Source organism: Dipodomys spectabilis, unplaced genomic scaffold, assembly GCF_019054845.1.
Source record: "Dipodomys spectabilis isolate Male_0828 unplaced genomic scaffold, ASM1905484v1 ptg000018l, whole genome shotgun sequence".
Taxonomy (NCBI): Eukaryota; Metazoa; Chordata; class Mammalia; order Rodentia; family Heteromyidae; genus Dipodomys; species Dipodomys spectabilis.
The window spans coordinates 523,555-537,872 of record NW_024870695.1 but is presented as its reverse complement, the minus strand read 5'-3'; the positions used below and the strand labels follow the sequence as shown (position 1 = coordinate 537,872).

The following is a 14,318-nucleotide window of genomic DNA, read 5'->3' as shown; positions in this document are numbered from 1 at the left end:
GAAGTGTTAGAAGGCAGGTGGGGCTCCATAGGCCATTGGGAGCGTATGAGAACAAATGTGTGTACTGATTGGGATGAAAGCAAGATGTTTGTATCTAGGCAGTGCTAACTAATATGTTCGTGGTTTAGACCTTTGAAGGGAACTTGACAACCAAGCCTATCAACGGAGCCATCTTTATCTTCAATCCACGCACAGGACAACTGTTCCTCAAGATAATCCACACATCTGTGTGGGCTGGACAGAAGCGTTTAGGGCAGGTGAGCAATTAAATTATAGTGAGGCCATTGAATCCTGCTGACTAAATCTTGTGTAAAGGGTTCAGTGATAGAGGAAAAAAAAATATTACTGTTTATTTATTGAAAGATAGGTCTCATTTGATTATAGCCCTTAAATTACTTACCTTGAGAAATATTCTTCTGCAGGAGGTTGAAGATTGTGTGAGACCCTTTATTCCTTCTAGCTGATCTTTCTGAATCTCTGATTGCTAACTGGGCTACTGGTTACTTTTTTTTTGGCTGGTCCTGTAGCTTGAACTAGGGGCCTAGGTGCTGTCCCTGAGCTTTTTTGCTCAAGGTTAGTGCTCTGCCACTTGAGCCATAGTTCCACTTTTGTCTTTTTGGTGGTTAATTGGAGAGAAGACTCTCTGGGACTTTCTTGCCTAGGCAAGCTCCAAACTGTAATCCTCAGATCTCAGCCTCCTGAATAGATAGGATTACAGGTCACTGGCACCCAGCTCAGGCTACTGTTTTCTAAAGGGAACAGATACTCTTTGGCTGCTTAGACATTTAATACCTGTGCTGTTCTTGTTGAGTCAGTTTCTTTATATTTACAGCTTGTTTCCTCTAACAATAAATCCAGAAGCCTACTATCCTAAAATCCTGATCTTCGTATTTACTCTGTAGGTTTTTTTTTTTATATTTTCTCATTTAAGAACAAAATCTTCTTTTTCTGTTTATCACTGTGTGTATATGTGAACATTAAGACAGGGCCTCATGATGAAGCCCAGGCTGGCCTGGAACTAACAATCCTCCTATCTCAGACTTCCCTGTGCTGGGATTTACAGGCATGTACCATCTTGCCTGGCTTCATCATATTTTTCATACAGTCTTTTGTTTTTCCATTTCAATAGAATTTTAAGGCAAATCCAGATACCATGTCAGTTTGTCCATAAATCCATCCAAATCCATCTCAAGGAGGACTCTATTCTATATATTTAAAGTCCATGTCATTACAAAAGCTTCCTGGGCCAGGCACTGGTGGCTCAAGCCTGTAATCCTAACTACCCAGGAGGCTGACATCTGAGGATTGCGTATCAAAGCCAGCCAGGTCAAGAAAGGCTGTGAGACTCTTATCTCCAATAAACCACCAAAAAACCAGGAGTGGCACGTGGCTCAAGTGGTAGAGTGCTCTACTTGAGCTGAAGAGCTGAGGGACAGTACCCAGGCCCAGAGTTCAAGCCCCATGACCAACCAAAAAAAAAAAAAAGTTCACATTTCTACTGTTACCTCAAAAATGATTTCCTAGGGAAGGTGGCTTAGTAGTAGAGTGCTTGCCTAGCATCCATGAAGCTCTGGGTTCGATTACTCAGTACCACATATACAGAAAAAGCCAGAAGTGGCACTGTGGCTCAAGTTACAGAATGCTAGCCTTGAGCAAAAGAAGCTCAGGGATAGTACCCGAGCCTTGAGTTCAAGCACCAGGACTGGCAAAAAAAAAAGACTTCCTAGAATTAGTTTGTTCAAATCAGCTTTATCCCCTAGCCTCATCCCCTGGCTTTTCTCTGTACTTCTAATTCGCTGCTGAAGAGTGATTGTAATAGCATATCCTGTGGGGTCTGAACCTGCTCTTCTTAAACTCATTTCCTGTAAACTCTTCTAATTTCATGTGCATTTAACTAGAATTTTTTTTTTTTTTTTGGTCCTGGGTATTGAACTCTGGGCCTGGGCACTGCTCTTCAGCTCTTGAGCTCAAGGCTAGCACTCTACCTTGTGAGCCACAGCACCACTTCCAATTTTCTGAGTGTTTTATTGGAGATAAGAGTCTCATGACTTTCCTGCTGGGGCTGGCTTTGAACCGTGATCCTCAGATCTCAGCCTCCTGAGTAGCTAGGATTACAGGCATGAGTCACCGTCACCCAGCTTAACTAGAATTCTTAAAAAGCCAGAGCAAAATATATTCAGGTAACCTGAGACTTATGTGGCTATGCCTGTGATTCCATCTAGCAGACCTGTGTTTCTGGCTGGTTAAGCAGATACATTATAAGTGTTAGGAGTTTGAAACACAAAAGTTAACTGTGACCCAGAAGATGCCCTGTGTTGAACAATCAACTTGCACTGTTCTACCACTTGAAACATGGTTAAACTTCCAGCCTTTTGGTGGTTAATTGGAGATGAGAGTTTCATAGACTTTTCTACCAAGCCTGACTTCAAACCCTTGATACCTTGATCATCAGATCTCACTTCCTGTAGCTAGGTTTACAGACATGAGCCATTGATATCTGGCCAGTTGTAACTTTACTGACTAAAGACTCCAAGACTAGGACTTGTTTCCCCAAGCTAGCTTTGAATTGTGACCCTCAGATCTCAACCTCCTAAGTAACTAGGATGAGTCACTGGTACCCAGTCTTTGTGCTGCTCTTTTTTTGAGGGGGTGGGGCTTGAACTCTGGGGCCTGGATATGCTATCCCTGAGCTCTCCAGCTCAAGGCAAATGCCGTACTAATTGAGCCACAGCACCACTTCTGGTTTTCTGGTGGTTAATTGGAGATAAGAGTTTCATGGATGTTCCTGCCTGGGCTGGCTTGGAACTGTGATCCTCAGATCTCACTTTCCTGAGTAGCTAGGATTATAGGCATGAGCCACCAACCAGCACCTCCAGCTTACATAGTGAGAAACCCCTTTGTATAAGTCTGTTTGACACTTTTTCGAAGTGTCTCATTCAATACCAGTGTTCATTAGGAGCATAGTTTATTTGGAGACTAGGAATCTTTTGTTCCATTTCTTCTAGGAGGGTAGACTCAATTTCCTTCTCCCTTGGTTTTTAGTTGGCCAAGTGGAAGACGGCTGAGGAAGTGGCTGCCCTGATCCGATCTCTGCCTGTGGAGGAGCAGCCCAAGCAGATCATTGTCACCAGGAAGGGCATGTTAGATCCATTGGAGGTAAACGGGCAGTCGAGCTATGAGGGAGGAAGCCTGAAGTGTCCAGGTTCCATTTCTAAGTCTCATGGACTTTCTTTCCTGGACTGGAAGTAAATCTAATCGTGACTTGTGTCGTCTTAGGTACACTTACTGGACTTCCCCAACATTGTGATCAAAGGATCGGAGCTCCAGCTCCCCTTCCAGGCTTGTCTCAAAGTGGAAAAGTTTGGGGATCTCATCCTTAAAGCCACTGAGCCCCAGATGGTTCTGTTCAACCTCTATGATGACTGGCTCAAGACTATTTCATCTTATACGGTAATAAGTCACTTGAAGAGAGTGTCCCTCTACGAGTGTGTTTAGAGTCAGGAGAAGATCCTGTGTCTTAGGTTTCCTCACAAGCCATTTATTGAGGTCATTTTCAAAGTTTTGGCATGTAGATGGGAAGAAACAGTTGGCTTGAGAGGGGTTAGGATCCTAGAGTTTGAAGTCAGTTCCTGGGTTTTCTGAAACAATACAGAAAGGTGGGAAACCCTCAAGTGGCTGACTTCCTGACACTCCTGAATCTTTTTCAGGCTTTCTCCCGTCTCATCCTGATTCTGCGGGCCCTGCATGTGAACAATGACCGTGCAAAGGTGATCCTAAAGCCAGATAAAACTACTATTACAGAACCCCACCACATCTGGCCTACCCTGACTGATGAGGAGTGGATCAAGGTGGAGGTGCAGCTCAAGGATCTTATTTTGGCTGACTACGGCAAGAAAAACAAGTGAGCAGTGATGGTGGGGAAACATGCAGGAGATCCCTAAAGGGCAAAGTGCATCTAAGCATAGCATTTAGGCTTAGAAATTTCTCAGGAAATAGTCTGAGATGCCAAAAAAAGTAGACAGTATTTTCAGGTAACATAGGCGCAGCGCCCATGCTTTTCATGGAGGTATCTTTGTCATTTTGAGCAGGATATACTTATTTGTTTATTTTTTAATTTAAGTTTTTTCATTTTGAACTCTGGGGCTTGGCTGTTGTCCCTGTACTTCTTTCCTTCAAGGCGAGTGCTTTACCACTTGAACCACAGTTCTACTTAGGGCCTTTTTGAATAGTTAATTGGATATAAGAGTCTCTCAGACTTTCCTGCCTGAGCTAGCTTCAAACCATGATCCTCAGATCTCAGCCTCCTGAATAGTTAGGATTACAGGTATGTGAGCCACCATTGCCCAGCAGGGTATTTCTTTTTATAAATGTCCAAGTCCCTAAGTACTTCTGCTGTCAGCACGTATGTTCTGTCTACTCTCTTCCATGTCATTGCAGCAACCAAAAGTATCCATAAACTCCCAGATATTCACTAAAGTGACTAATAGTGCCTCTGACAGAATAAGTTTTAGGGTTTCTGAGGTTTTGTTTTTTTGTTGTTGTTTCTCTGGTTTTTGTTTTGTTATTGGTGCCGGTCTGGGGCTTGAACTCAGGATCTGGGTGCTGTTCCTGAGCTCCTTTGCTCAAGGCTACCACTTGTGTCACATTATCAACTTCTGGCATTTTTAGTAACTGATTGGAGATAAGGGTCTTACGGACATTCCTGCCCAGGCTGGGCAATTCTCAGATCTCAGCCTAATGATTAGCTAGGATTACAGGTGTGAGCCTAGCTCATCTGTGGTTTTTTTTCTGTTGTTTTGTTTTGTTTTGTTGGTCGTAGGGCTTAAACTCAGGGCCTGGAAACTGTCCCTAAGCTTTTCTAATCAAGGATACTACTCTTCCATTTTGAGCTACAAATCCACTTTTGGTTTCTGGTGGCAAATTGAAGATAAAAGTCTTACGAACTTTCCAGCCCAACTGGCTTTCAACTGTGATCTGCAGATCACAGCCTCCTGAGTAGCTAGGTTTATAGGCATGAGCCACCAGTGACAGTATTTTGTGACAGAGTTTTCACTGTGTAGTCTGGGCTGCCCTGAATTCATAATCCTCCTGCCTCAATCTCCTGACTACTGGAATTACAGTCATATGCTACCATGCCTCGATTGGAATACATACATGTTTGTGTATGTATGTGTGTATATGTGTATGTGTATCTTTTTACCCTTGGTTACTAGGGTTTGAACTCAGAGCCTACTAGGCATGCCCTACCACTTGAGCTATATCTATAGCCTAACATTTCCATTTTTGAGAATTGTTTTGTGTCAGCACTTTTTGTGTCACTTGAGGACTATCTGGGTGAAGTTATGGTCTGTCCTGTTCACAAGTTACAGCTTTGACATCAAGGCAAAAGTGACAAAGGGGAAAGGATCTCATGTAACTCAGACTGTTCCCACAGTGTGAATGTGGCATCACTGACACAGTCAGAAATTCGAGATATCATCTTGGGTATGGAGATCTCAGCTCCATCACAGCAGCGGCAGCAGATAGCAGAGATTGAGAAGCAGACCAAAGAACAGTCACAGCTGACTGCAACCCAGACTCGCACTGTCAACAAGCATGGTGACGAGATCATCACCTCTACCACCAGCAACTATGAGACTCAGACCTTCTCATCTAAGACTGAATGGAGGGTCAGGTATTATGAAGAGCAAGAGGGCAGGGATGATGGTGTGTTTGCTGACAATGTTGAAAGATCCTGATATTCCCTACTTGTTTTTTAGGGCCATCTCTGCTGCCAACCTGCACCTACGGACCAATCACATTTATGTTTCCTCTGATGACATCAAGGAGACTGGCTATACTTATATCCTTCCAAAGAATGTGCTTAAGAAGTTCATCTGCATATCTGACCTTCGTGCCCAAGTGAGTGAGTCTGTTCAATTGGGCCATAATTGCACCCATATGTCATGTGCCTAGAATTCACCTGGTAATTCCAGGAACATGAGATACTGAAGATTCATGGATGAATAACTATAAAAAAGGATAGCCAGCGCTGGGAATGTGGCTTACACAGAAAAAGCTGGATGTGGCTCTATGGTTCAAGTGGTAGAGTGCTAGCCTTGAGCAAATGAAACTCAGAGACAGTCCCCAGGCTCTGAGTTCAAGGCCCAGGACTGGCAAAAAAATAAAGGATAGCCAAAATAGCAAGAAGGGTATTTTTTTTTTTTTTGTAGGTCATGGGTTTTCTAGTCTTCCAGTTTTCTAGTGGCTTATTGGAGATAAGAGTTTCCCGGACTTTCCTGCCCGGGCTGGCTTTGAACCCAGATCCTCAGATCTCAGCCTCCTGAGTAGCTAGGATTACAGGCGTGAGCCACCAGTGCCTGGCTAAGAAGGGTATTTTTTGTTTGCCTTTTTTTTTTTTTGTACCAGTACTGGAACTTGAACAATGGGCCCAGTTGAAGAGATAAAAGGTCATTTAGTAAAGGAACTGAAAATGCCAAACATAGTATGAAAAGATGATCTACTTTGTTAGTAAATGATTTTTTTTTTGTCAGTCGCGGGCCTGAACTCTGGGCCTGGGCGCTGTCCCTCAGCTGTTCAGCTCAAGGCTAGCGCTCTACCACTTGAGCCACAGCAACACTTCCGGCTTTTTCTGCTTATGTCCTGCTGAGGAATGGAACCCAGGGCCTCATGAATGCAAAGCAAGCACTCTGCCACTGAGCCACTTTCCCAGCCCTAAACAGAGATTTTTATATTTTCTGAAACATCATTTTGTGGCTTTCAGAACTGACAAGTTTGAAAAGCTTGCTAATAACCTCTGAGTGACTTGATAGTAAGCATTTCCTGTTAGTAACAGTATCAGATTTAACATACCAATCTGGAATATATGGCTTGGTTGTAGAATGCTTGCCCAGTTTTCATGAGGCCCTAGATTCAGTCCCTCCCACCCCACCAAGAAAATTGAAACATCATGTACTGTTTTTTCAGCTGTAGTATTTAGCTTGTGGAGATTGAGCTGTATGCTTGTTTACCAACTGAAGATTCTGGTGGGGACAGTGATATGAAGTCCTATGTAACGGTTTGAAAAGGTGATTCTGATGAGGGTTGTCTGCCTGAATTTGAGAAGATTCATTCTTGTTAGTGTAATAAAACCCGAACCCTTATCGTCTAATACTAAGGATGTTTCTTGACCCTCCCCCCCTTATCTTCAGATTGCTGGATACCTGTATGGGGTGAGCCCACCAGATAACCCCCAGGTAAAGGAGATCCGCTGTATCGTAATGGTACCACAATGGGGCACTCACCAGACTGTGCATTTACCTAGCCAGCTGCCCCAGCATGAGTACCTCAAGGTAAGTAATGGTGTGAAAGAGCTTGGAAATTTGGCTTCCTGCCATGGGTGAGGTAGTGGAAAGGCAGTTATTTTACTTTGTTATTTACTTATTATTGAAAGTTATTTTCTCTTTGCCTATAGGAGATGGAACCCTTAGGTTGGATCCACACACAGCCCAATGAATCCCCCCAGCTCTCACCCCAGGATGTCACTACCCATGCCAAGATCATGGCTGACAACCCATCTTGGGATGGTGAAAAGACCATTATTATCACTTGCAGGTGGGTGTGGCTTCTCCTTTTGAAGAAGTATAATGGAGGAGGCATTGCATGTCAGAGTCTGGAATGTTAGCTTCTCTCACTCTGGTCTTTATCACTCCCCAGCTTCACACCAGGCTCCTGCACACTGACAGCCTATAAGCTGACCCCTAGTGGCTATGAATGGGGACGCCAGAACACCGACAAAGGCAACAACCCCAAAGGTTACCTGCCCTCACATTATGAGAGGGTCCAGATGCTGCTGTCTGATCGCTTCCTCGGCTTCTTCATGGTTCCTGCTCAGTCCTCATGGAATTATAACTTTATGGGTAAGGGAGCAGTATGTTTGTGTGACTACAACACAGTTGGGGGGGATCAGAGATCTGGTGAGATCGGCACCTTTAGCACTTGGGGCCTGATTCTGCCTTAGAATTGCTTGGTGAGGCAGGTGACCTTTATTAACATTTGATGTTTCCCTCTCCCCTAAGGTGTACGGCATGATCCCAACATGAAGTATGAACTGCAGTTGGCAAACCCTAAAGAGTTCTACCATGAGGTGCATAGACCCTCCCATTTCCTCAACTTTGCGCTCTTGCAGGAGGGTGAAGTCTATTCTGCAGACCGTGAAGATCTCTATGCCTAGTGTTTTTCTCAACTCCTCCTGCTTCAGATTCCCCAAATGCTGGAGCTTCCTTTCCCCACCCACAGACAAGCTGGTGACATTCAGCAGCTTGGCCCGCTTTCCCTGTTTTGTGCTTGTGTTGTTGATAGCTTGTGATCCTGAACAAAATAATAATAAATTTTGTATAAATAGGGTAGTTTGTGATTGTTTTCTCTTTTTTCCTAAACTCAGATTCCGGGTGTCAGTAGGTCAGGGGGTTGGCCTGAGGCAGTTGTTGACACCAGTGTGCTAGGTTTGGCTTTGATGTGATATATAATGCCTCCTCTATTCAGGACTTGGGGGCTCAATATTGCTTAGACTCAGGGTACTGAAGTGGGGTTGGCCTTCACCCTCTGCTGCCTTGACCCCATTTGTTGCTTTCTTTGCAAAGTTCTTACACATCCCCCATTGTCAACATTACTTAAAGCAGCTACCATTTTCTGGGTCTAGTTGTGCCTGTATTGTCCAACCTACTTCTTCTCCCTCCCTCGGTTAGGAGTACTGGGGGTTTTTTGTTTTTTAATTTTTTTTTCCCCTGAAAATACCGTACAGAGGGGTTACAATTACATGGGCAAGTACTGGGGTTTTGAACTCAGCTTTACTCTCTTGCTAGGCAGGCATCTACCACAAACCACACCCCAGTCCCTGTACTGCTTTCCTTTTCAAGTCAGGGTCTCACATTCTCTAGGCCAGTTTCAACATCAGTCTTCCTGTCCTCTGCCTGTTAAGTAGCTGGAATTTCAGGCATGAGCCACCCATCCATCCAGATTGGCCTTTGTTGGCTTTTTTTTTTTTTTTGCCAGTCCTGGGACTTGAACTCAGGGCTTGGAAGCTGTTTTGCATCAGGCTAGCACTCTACCTACTTGAGCCACAGTTCTAATCCAGGCTTTTTTGGGTAGTTAGTTGTAGATACTTACGGGCTTTCCTGCCCAGGCTGGCTTTGAGCCGTGATACTCAGATCTCAGCCTCCTGAGTAGCTAGGATTACAGGCCTGAGCCATAGGTGCCTGGCTTGTTTTTCGCTTTTTTAAGAAAAACTTGCCTAGCTCAGGTTGGCCTTTTATTCCTCCTCCTTCAGTCTCCTGAGTGCTAGGACTATAGGTGTTCAGTATTACCTGCCAGCCCTTTTTCAGCTGTGCCCTTTCTGGTCTGGGAAAATAAGCACTGGAACAAGCCATCTCTTCCCAAGAAGGTCGACCTTCAACCTTTCCAGACACTCAAAAGTCCAGCCCCTGGCTCCAGAAACGGGTGGAGCCTGACGGGGGTGCAATGGGGAGGGCTTGCCTAAAGTGACCACTGACAGCCCTGGGCCTCAGCTCTTGGATGCCTGCCTGGAGTTGGCTGTCCTCTTTCCAGTGACCTTGCGGCTGAACAGGACAGGGCCCAGGGGGCCTAGGACAGTCTTCCCCACTCCAGAGCCCTTTTCCCCGGGCGCTCCTCCCTTGTCACTTCTACTCCACTCCTTACTAAACTTCCTGGACCGGAACTTGTGGCTTGTCCCTGGCCCAATTCAGAGTAGGAGTGAATTTGGCCTGAGGAGTAGGGGAAGCAAGTAAAATGGAGCCTAGCTGGTCAGCGCCTGGGCCAGCTGGCTGCGGGTCTCGAGGGGCCGCGGGGTCGGGGACAGCGGCGGAGCTCGTGTACCATCTCGCGGGGGCCCTGGGCACTGAGCTGCAGGAGCTGGCGCGTCGTTTCGGTCCAGAGGCAGCGGCCGGGCTGGTGCCGCTCGTGGTCCGGGCACTGGAGCTCCTGGAGAAGGCCGCCGTGGGGCCCGCCCCGGACTCGGTGAGTCTCTCCCCTCCGCTCGCGCCCGGCGGGAGCCGCGGGTCCCTAACCGAGAGTCCCGGGCCTTGCCAGCTACAGGTGTCGGCGCAGCAGGCCGAAGTGGAGCTGCGGCGGCTGCGGGAGGAGAACGAGCGCCTCCGCCAGGAGCTGCGCTCGGGGCCGCAGGGTGAGTGCCAGCCCCTCCAGGGTCCGGGGCGGGACCCCTGCGACGGCTACCGTTAAGAACGCCCCTTCCTCAGAGGAGCGCGCGCTGCTGCGGCAGCTCAAGGAGGTGACTGACCGGCAGCGCGACGAACTCCGCGCGCACAGCCGCGACCTGCTGCAGCGCAGCCAGGAGACCGAGGCCGTGAGTGCGGCGAGGGCCGGCCGCGGGCGCGGGGCGGGGCTGTGGCGCCGCGAAGCTCCGCCCACCGCGTCATCTCGCCCCGCCCCCAGTTGCAGGAGCAGTTGCAGCGCCTTCTGCTGGTGAACGCGGAGCTTCGGCACAAGCTGGCAGCCGTGCAGGCCCAGCTGCGGGTGGCTCAGGACCGCGAGAGGGAGCGCGAGCTTTCTCGGGAAGGCGCCCGTGAGCTGGCTGGAGACCACAAGCAGGAGCCTGAACGGGCAGCCCCTGAACACCCGGTAAGTATCAGAAGAGGGCACTCGGTATGCATTGGGCAGGGATACCATGCTGCGTAACAGATCCACCCATATGGCAGCATATGGGTTTGGTCCCCAGTTGGCGTCTGGCTCGCACTCAGGCACAGCTGTGCTTTGTCCATCTACTGTAGCACCCTTGCTCTCCGCCTCCCTGTCCCCACGTCCCCTAGTGTTCCTGTGATGGCACTAGGATTAAGCAGAGATCACCATCTAACCACACCTGACTTCCTACAGGTGGATGCACCAGAGCAGCCAGGGAGTCCCTTGCAGGGAGGCCAGTGCGGCTTCAGCCGGGAGGAGGTTGAACAGATTCTTCAGGAGCGGAATGAGCTTAAGGCCAATGTGTTCCTGCTCAAGGAGGAGTTGGCCTACTTCCAGCGGTGAGGGGCTGGGAAGCCAAAGGTCCTCCACTCCCACCTGTTCTTGGACCTCCAGCCACCTCACCTCATCCTTTGGTTCATTCACATATCAGCAGTAATATTTGCCAGATCCTATCTGAGCACTGGAAGGACATGACTATCAGTTCCTTCCTTTCTAGAACTTGGTGCAAACAGAGGAATGAGCAGGCACAAAGGGTCACAACAGCAGTAGGCAGTGAAGTATTCTTAAGAGCCACTTACTAAGAAAAGGTCAGAGGAATGAAGAACACAGGTACTTGTCTGAGACCTACTTTTGGCATCCCCATTGCTTTCCCTCTGCTCCTACTTTTCTATGTAGGGAACTGCTCACAGACCACAGGGTCCCTGGACTTCTGCTTGAAGCCATGAAAGTGGCTGTCAGGAAACAGCGGAAGAAGATCAAGGCCAAGATGTTAGGGACACCAGAGGAACCAGAGAGCAGGTAAGATCCTGACTCCATTCCCAGTGAACCAGCCTTCCTTCCTCTCTGCCCCCCCCCCCCCAGTTTTCTGAGCCTGATAACCCAGCCTTAGCTACCTCCTGCATCTGTGGACCCACTTTCATCACCCCCTTGAGCCGACCTAGTATAGTTATTTCTTGGCCCTCTCAACCTGGCCTGGTTTTCCTTTTGCCTAATGTTTAGCTTGCTATCTTTTTCTCTGAATCTGGCTGCTCCCACCTGCCCTGCCCACTGCATATCCTGCTAAAGAAATCTACTAAGGGCTGGGAAGGTGGCTCAGTGGTAGAGTGCTTGTCTTGAGTGCATGAGGCCCTGGGTTTGATTCCTCAGCACCACATAAGCAGAAAGAGCTGGAACTGGTGTTGTGGCTCAAGTGGTAGAGCGCTAGCCTTTAGCTGAAGGACTCAGGGATAGTACCCAGGCCCAGACTTCAGGCCCCACAACCAACCAACCAACCAACCAACCAACAAAAATCTAGTAAGAGCTGGGCGCCAATGGCTTACACCTGTAATCCTAGCTATTCAAAACTCAGATGGAACAGAAAAATCTGTGAGACTTTTTTTTGTTGGTCATGGGGCTTAAACTCTGCCCACGTGCTGTCCCTCAGCTCTTCAGCTCAAGGCAAACGCTCTACCATTTGAGCCACAGCGCCATTTCCAGTTTTCTAGTGGTTAATTGGAGATAAGAATCTCATGGACTTTCTTGCCAAGGCTGGCTTTGAACCACAATCCTCAGCCTCCTTAGTAGCGACTAGGATTACAGGTGTGAGCCACCAGTGCCTGGCTCTGTGAGCTTCTTATCTCCAATTAACCACCAAAAAAAAAAAATCTGGGGCTGGGAAGGTGGCTCAGTGGTAGAGCGCTTGCCTTGCATGCACTAGGCCCTGAGTTCGATTCCTCAGCACCACATAAGCAAAAAAAGAAAAAAGCCGGAAGTGTCGCTATGGCTCAAGTGGTAGAGTGCTAGCCTTGAGCTGAAGAGCTGAGGGACAGTGTCCAGGCCCAGAGTTCAGGCCCCACGACTGGACCCCCCCCCAAAAAAAATCTGGAAGTAGAAGTATGACTCAAGTAGTAGAGTGCCAGCCTTGAGCAAAAAAGCTAAGGGAGAACACTCTGGCTCTGAATTGAAGCCTTAGTTAGTACCAGCACATTCATCCTCTCTCTCTTTCTCTCTCTCTTCCTCCGCCTCCTCTTCTCCTTCCTCCTCCTCTCCCTCACACACACACACACACACACACACACACACACACACACACGAGGAAAGACAATAAAGAAAGTGACAGAAAAAACAAAGAAAGAAAGAAAAAGAATGAAGAAGGAGGGAAAGGAAATTTGCTAAAAACATCTTCACACTCAGCCTTCATTTTCCTGCCTTGGCTGGATTAGAGGTGTGAAGCTGTGGCTGCAGCCATAGGGGACCTGCTGACTGCCAGGTTATGAAGTGAAAACTTGACGGTGTCCTACATGTCCCCAGTGTCATCTTCTCTCCAGCCCCGAGGTCCCTACAGTCATGCTGTCCTCCCATGATGCTCCTGGGAGCAGTGAAGAAGGCTCAACATGAGCTGGTCTCCTGTTGTTCCTGAAGCCATTATGCCTCCTCCCTCTGTCTTAGTGATGATGAAGATGGCTCATGGCTCCTGCTCTCCATAGATAAGGAAGATCACCCTCCACCCACCGAGTCCAGAATACAGAGTTTGTATGTTGGGGGAAGGGAAAAGGCAGAGGAGGGAGTAAAGGAGCAGCCCCCCTATTTTTCTGTGCCCTTTTCCTGTTCTACTTCCTCTCACCCAGCCGTCCTAAGCACTAACTTTCCTCCTGCTTCTCTGTCCTAGGCCCCTTTAGTTCCCTTTGATCTCCTGACACACTTTCTTTCCTCTGTTTCCCTGCCCTTCGCCCATTTTCTTGGCTTCCTGGCTCCAAGTACCTCTTGCCTCTCCCTCCAGCTTTAGCTTGTGGTATCGGGGTCAAGCAGAGGCCCCTGACGCTGAGACCAGCAGCAAGCTAAGAGAAGAAGAGGAAGCCCCCCAGCCACCTCTCCTGGAGCCTGTGGGCACTCCTCCAGCCCCCACCTCCTGACTGTCCTTCGCTGCTCATGATGAACATGTTGGTCTGAGGGCCCAGCTGCCCAAGATGCCTGACTTCAGGGTTTGGCTGGAAGTGGATGTGTGACTTCAAATGAAGAGAGGGGACCCCCTTCACACCTGTCCCCAGGGCTCATCTGCAGTCAGTTATGGCAGTTGCATTGGGGATTTTAGGCTGCCTCACTCCCCAGCATGTGTGTACCCCACCTGGGGGCCAGATGTAAAGGTGGCTTGTTATCAGGTCCAGTTTCCCCATCCAGGAGAGAGAACTGACTGCCTACCTCCCAGGAATTTTGTACAAGCCTCAGCTAATATAATAAAGTATCTGCCCATAAGGCCCTAAAACTGTGTGTTGTTTTTTTTTTTTGGTTGGTCATGGGGCTTGAACTCTGGGCTTAGGTGCTGTCCCTGTGCCCTTCAGCTCAAGGTGAGTGCTCTACTGCTTGATCCACAGTGCCATTTCTAGTTTTCTAGTGGTTTATTGGAGGTAAGAGTCTCATGGACTTTCCTGCCTGGGCTGGCTTTGAACCTCAATCCTCAGATCTCAGCCTCCTGAGTAGCTAGATTTACAGGCGTAAGCCACCAGCGCCCGGCTCCTAAAACTGTTTTATGTCTGTCAGTGTCTAGCTCTCCTCCCAGGTTCTTCTTGGCCAGTCACTGGGTGGCAGCTTCTCCCAGCTTTAGCCTCTTGTTGAGAGTGTGGCTTAATGAAAAGCCATGGCTCCTA

The 14,318-nt window shown here is 48.1% G+C and overlaps 2 protein-coding genes across 3 annotated transcripts in view; both read left to right on the top strand.

Moving 5' to 3' along the window:
* Prpf8 (pre-mRNA processing factor 8) overlaps positions 1 to 8,383 on the top strand; it is a 33,988-nt gene extending 25,605 nt beyond the window's left edge. The window contains exons 34-43 of the mRNA XM_042673759.1: positions 129 to 257; positions 3,043 to 3,156; positions 3,277 to 3,450; positions 3,708 to 3,901; positions 5,435 to 5,674; positions 5,760 to 5,901; positions 7,191 to 7,331; positions 7,454 to 7,593; positions 7,696 to 7,898; positions 8,058 to 8,383. Coding sequence (XP_042529693.1) covers positions 129 to 257; positions 3,043 to 3,156; positions 3,277 to 3,450; positions 3,708 to 3,901; positions 5,435 to 5,674; positions 5,760 to 5,901; positions 7,191 to 7,331; positions 7,454 to 7,593; positions 7,696 to 7,898; positions 8,058 to 8,212 — 1,632 coding nt within the window. The 3' untranslated portion in view covers positions 8,213 to 8,383. The remainder of the gene's footprint in view (positions 1 to 128; positions 258 to 3,042; positions 3,157 to 3,276; positions 3,451 to 3,707; positions 3,902 to 5,434; positions 5,675 to 5,759; positions 5,902 to 7,190; positions 7,332 to 7,453; positions 7,594 to 7,695; positions 7,899 to 8,057) is intronic.
* A 1,173-nt stretch (positions 8,384 to 9,556) lies between these two features.
* On the top strand, positions 9,557 to 13,921 carry LOC122103249 (Rab interacting lysosomal protein). Of its 2 annotated transcripts, XM_042673761.1 has the most exons (8): positions 9,563 to 10,014; positions 10,087 to 10,180; positions 10,254 to 10,360; positions 10,450 to 10,635; positions 10,888 to 11,033; positions 11,371 to 11,493; positions 13,123 to 13,206; positions 13,454 to 13,921. In XM_042673761.1, exons 1-8 carry the CDS (start codon positions 9,787 to 9,789, stop codon positions 13,584 to 13,586), a joined length of 1,101 nt encoding a protein of 366 aa, XP_042529695.1. In that variant the 5' UTR covers positions 9,563 to 9,786; the 3' UTR covers positions 13,587 to 13,921. The 2 variants fall into 2 exon arrangements, with proteins under 2 accessions (XP_042529696.1, XP_042529695.1); XM_042673762.1 differs by lacking the exon at positions 13,123 to 13,206 and having other exon boundaries at positions 9,557 to 10,014.
* The last annotated feature ends 397 nt before the right edge of the window (positions 13,922 to 14,318 follow it).

Coding starts and splice junctions, on each gene's coding strand:
- LOC122103249 (XM_042673761.1), top strand. CDS start 9,787: ATGGAGCCTAGCTGGTCAGCGCCTGGGCCAGCTGGCTGCGGGTCTCGA. Junction 10,015..10,086: donor TGGGGCCCGCCCCGGACTCG/GTGAGTCTCTCC, acceptor GGGCCTTGCCAG/CTACAGGTGTCGGCGCAGCA. Junction 11,494..13,122: donor CCAGAGGAACCAGAGAGCAG/GTAAGATCCTGA, acceptor CCTCTGTCTTAG/TGATGATGAAGATGGCTCAT.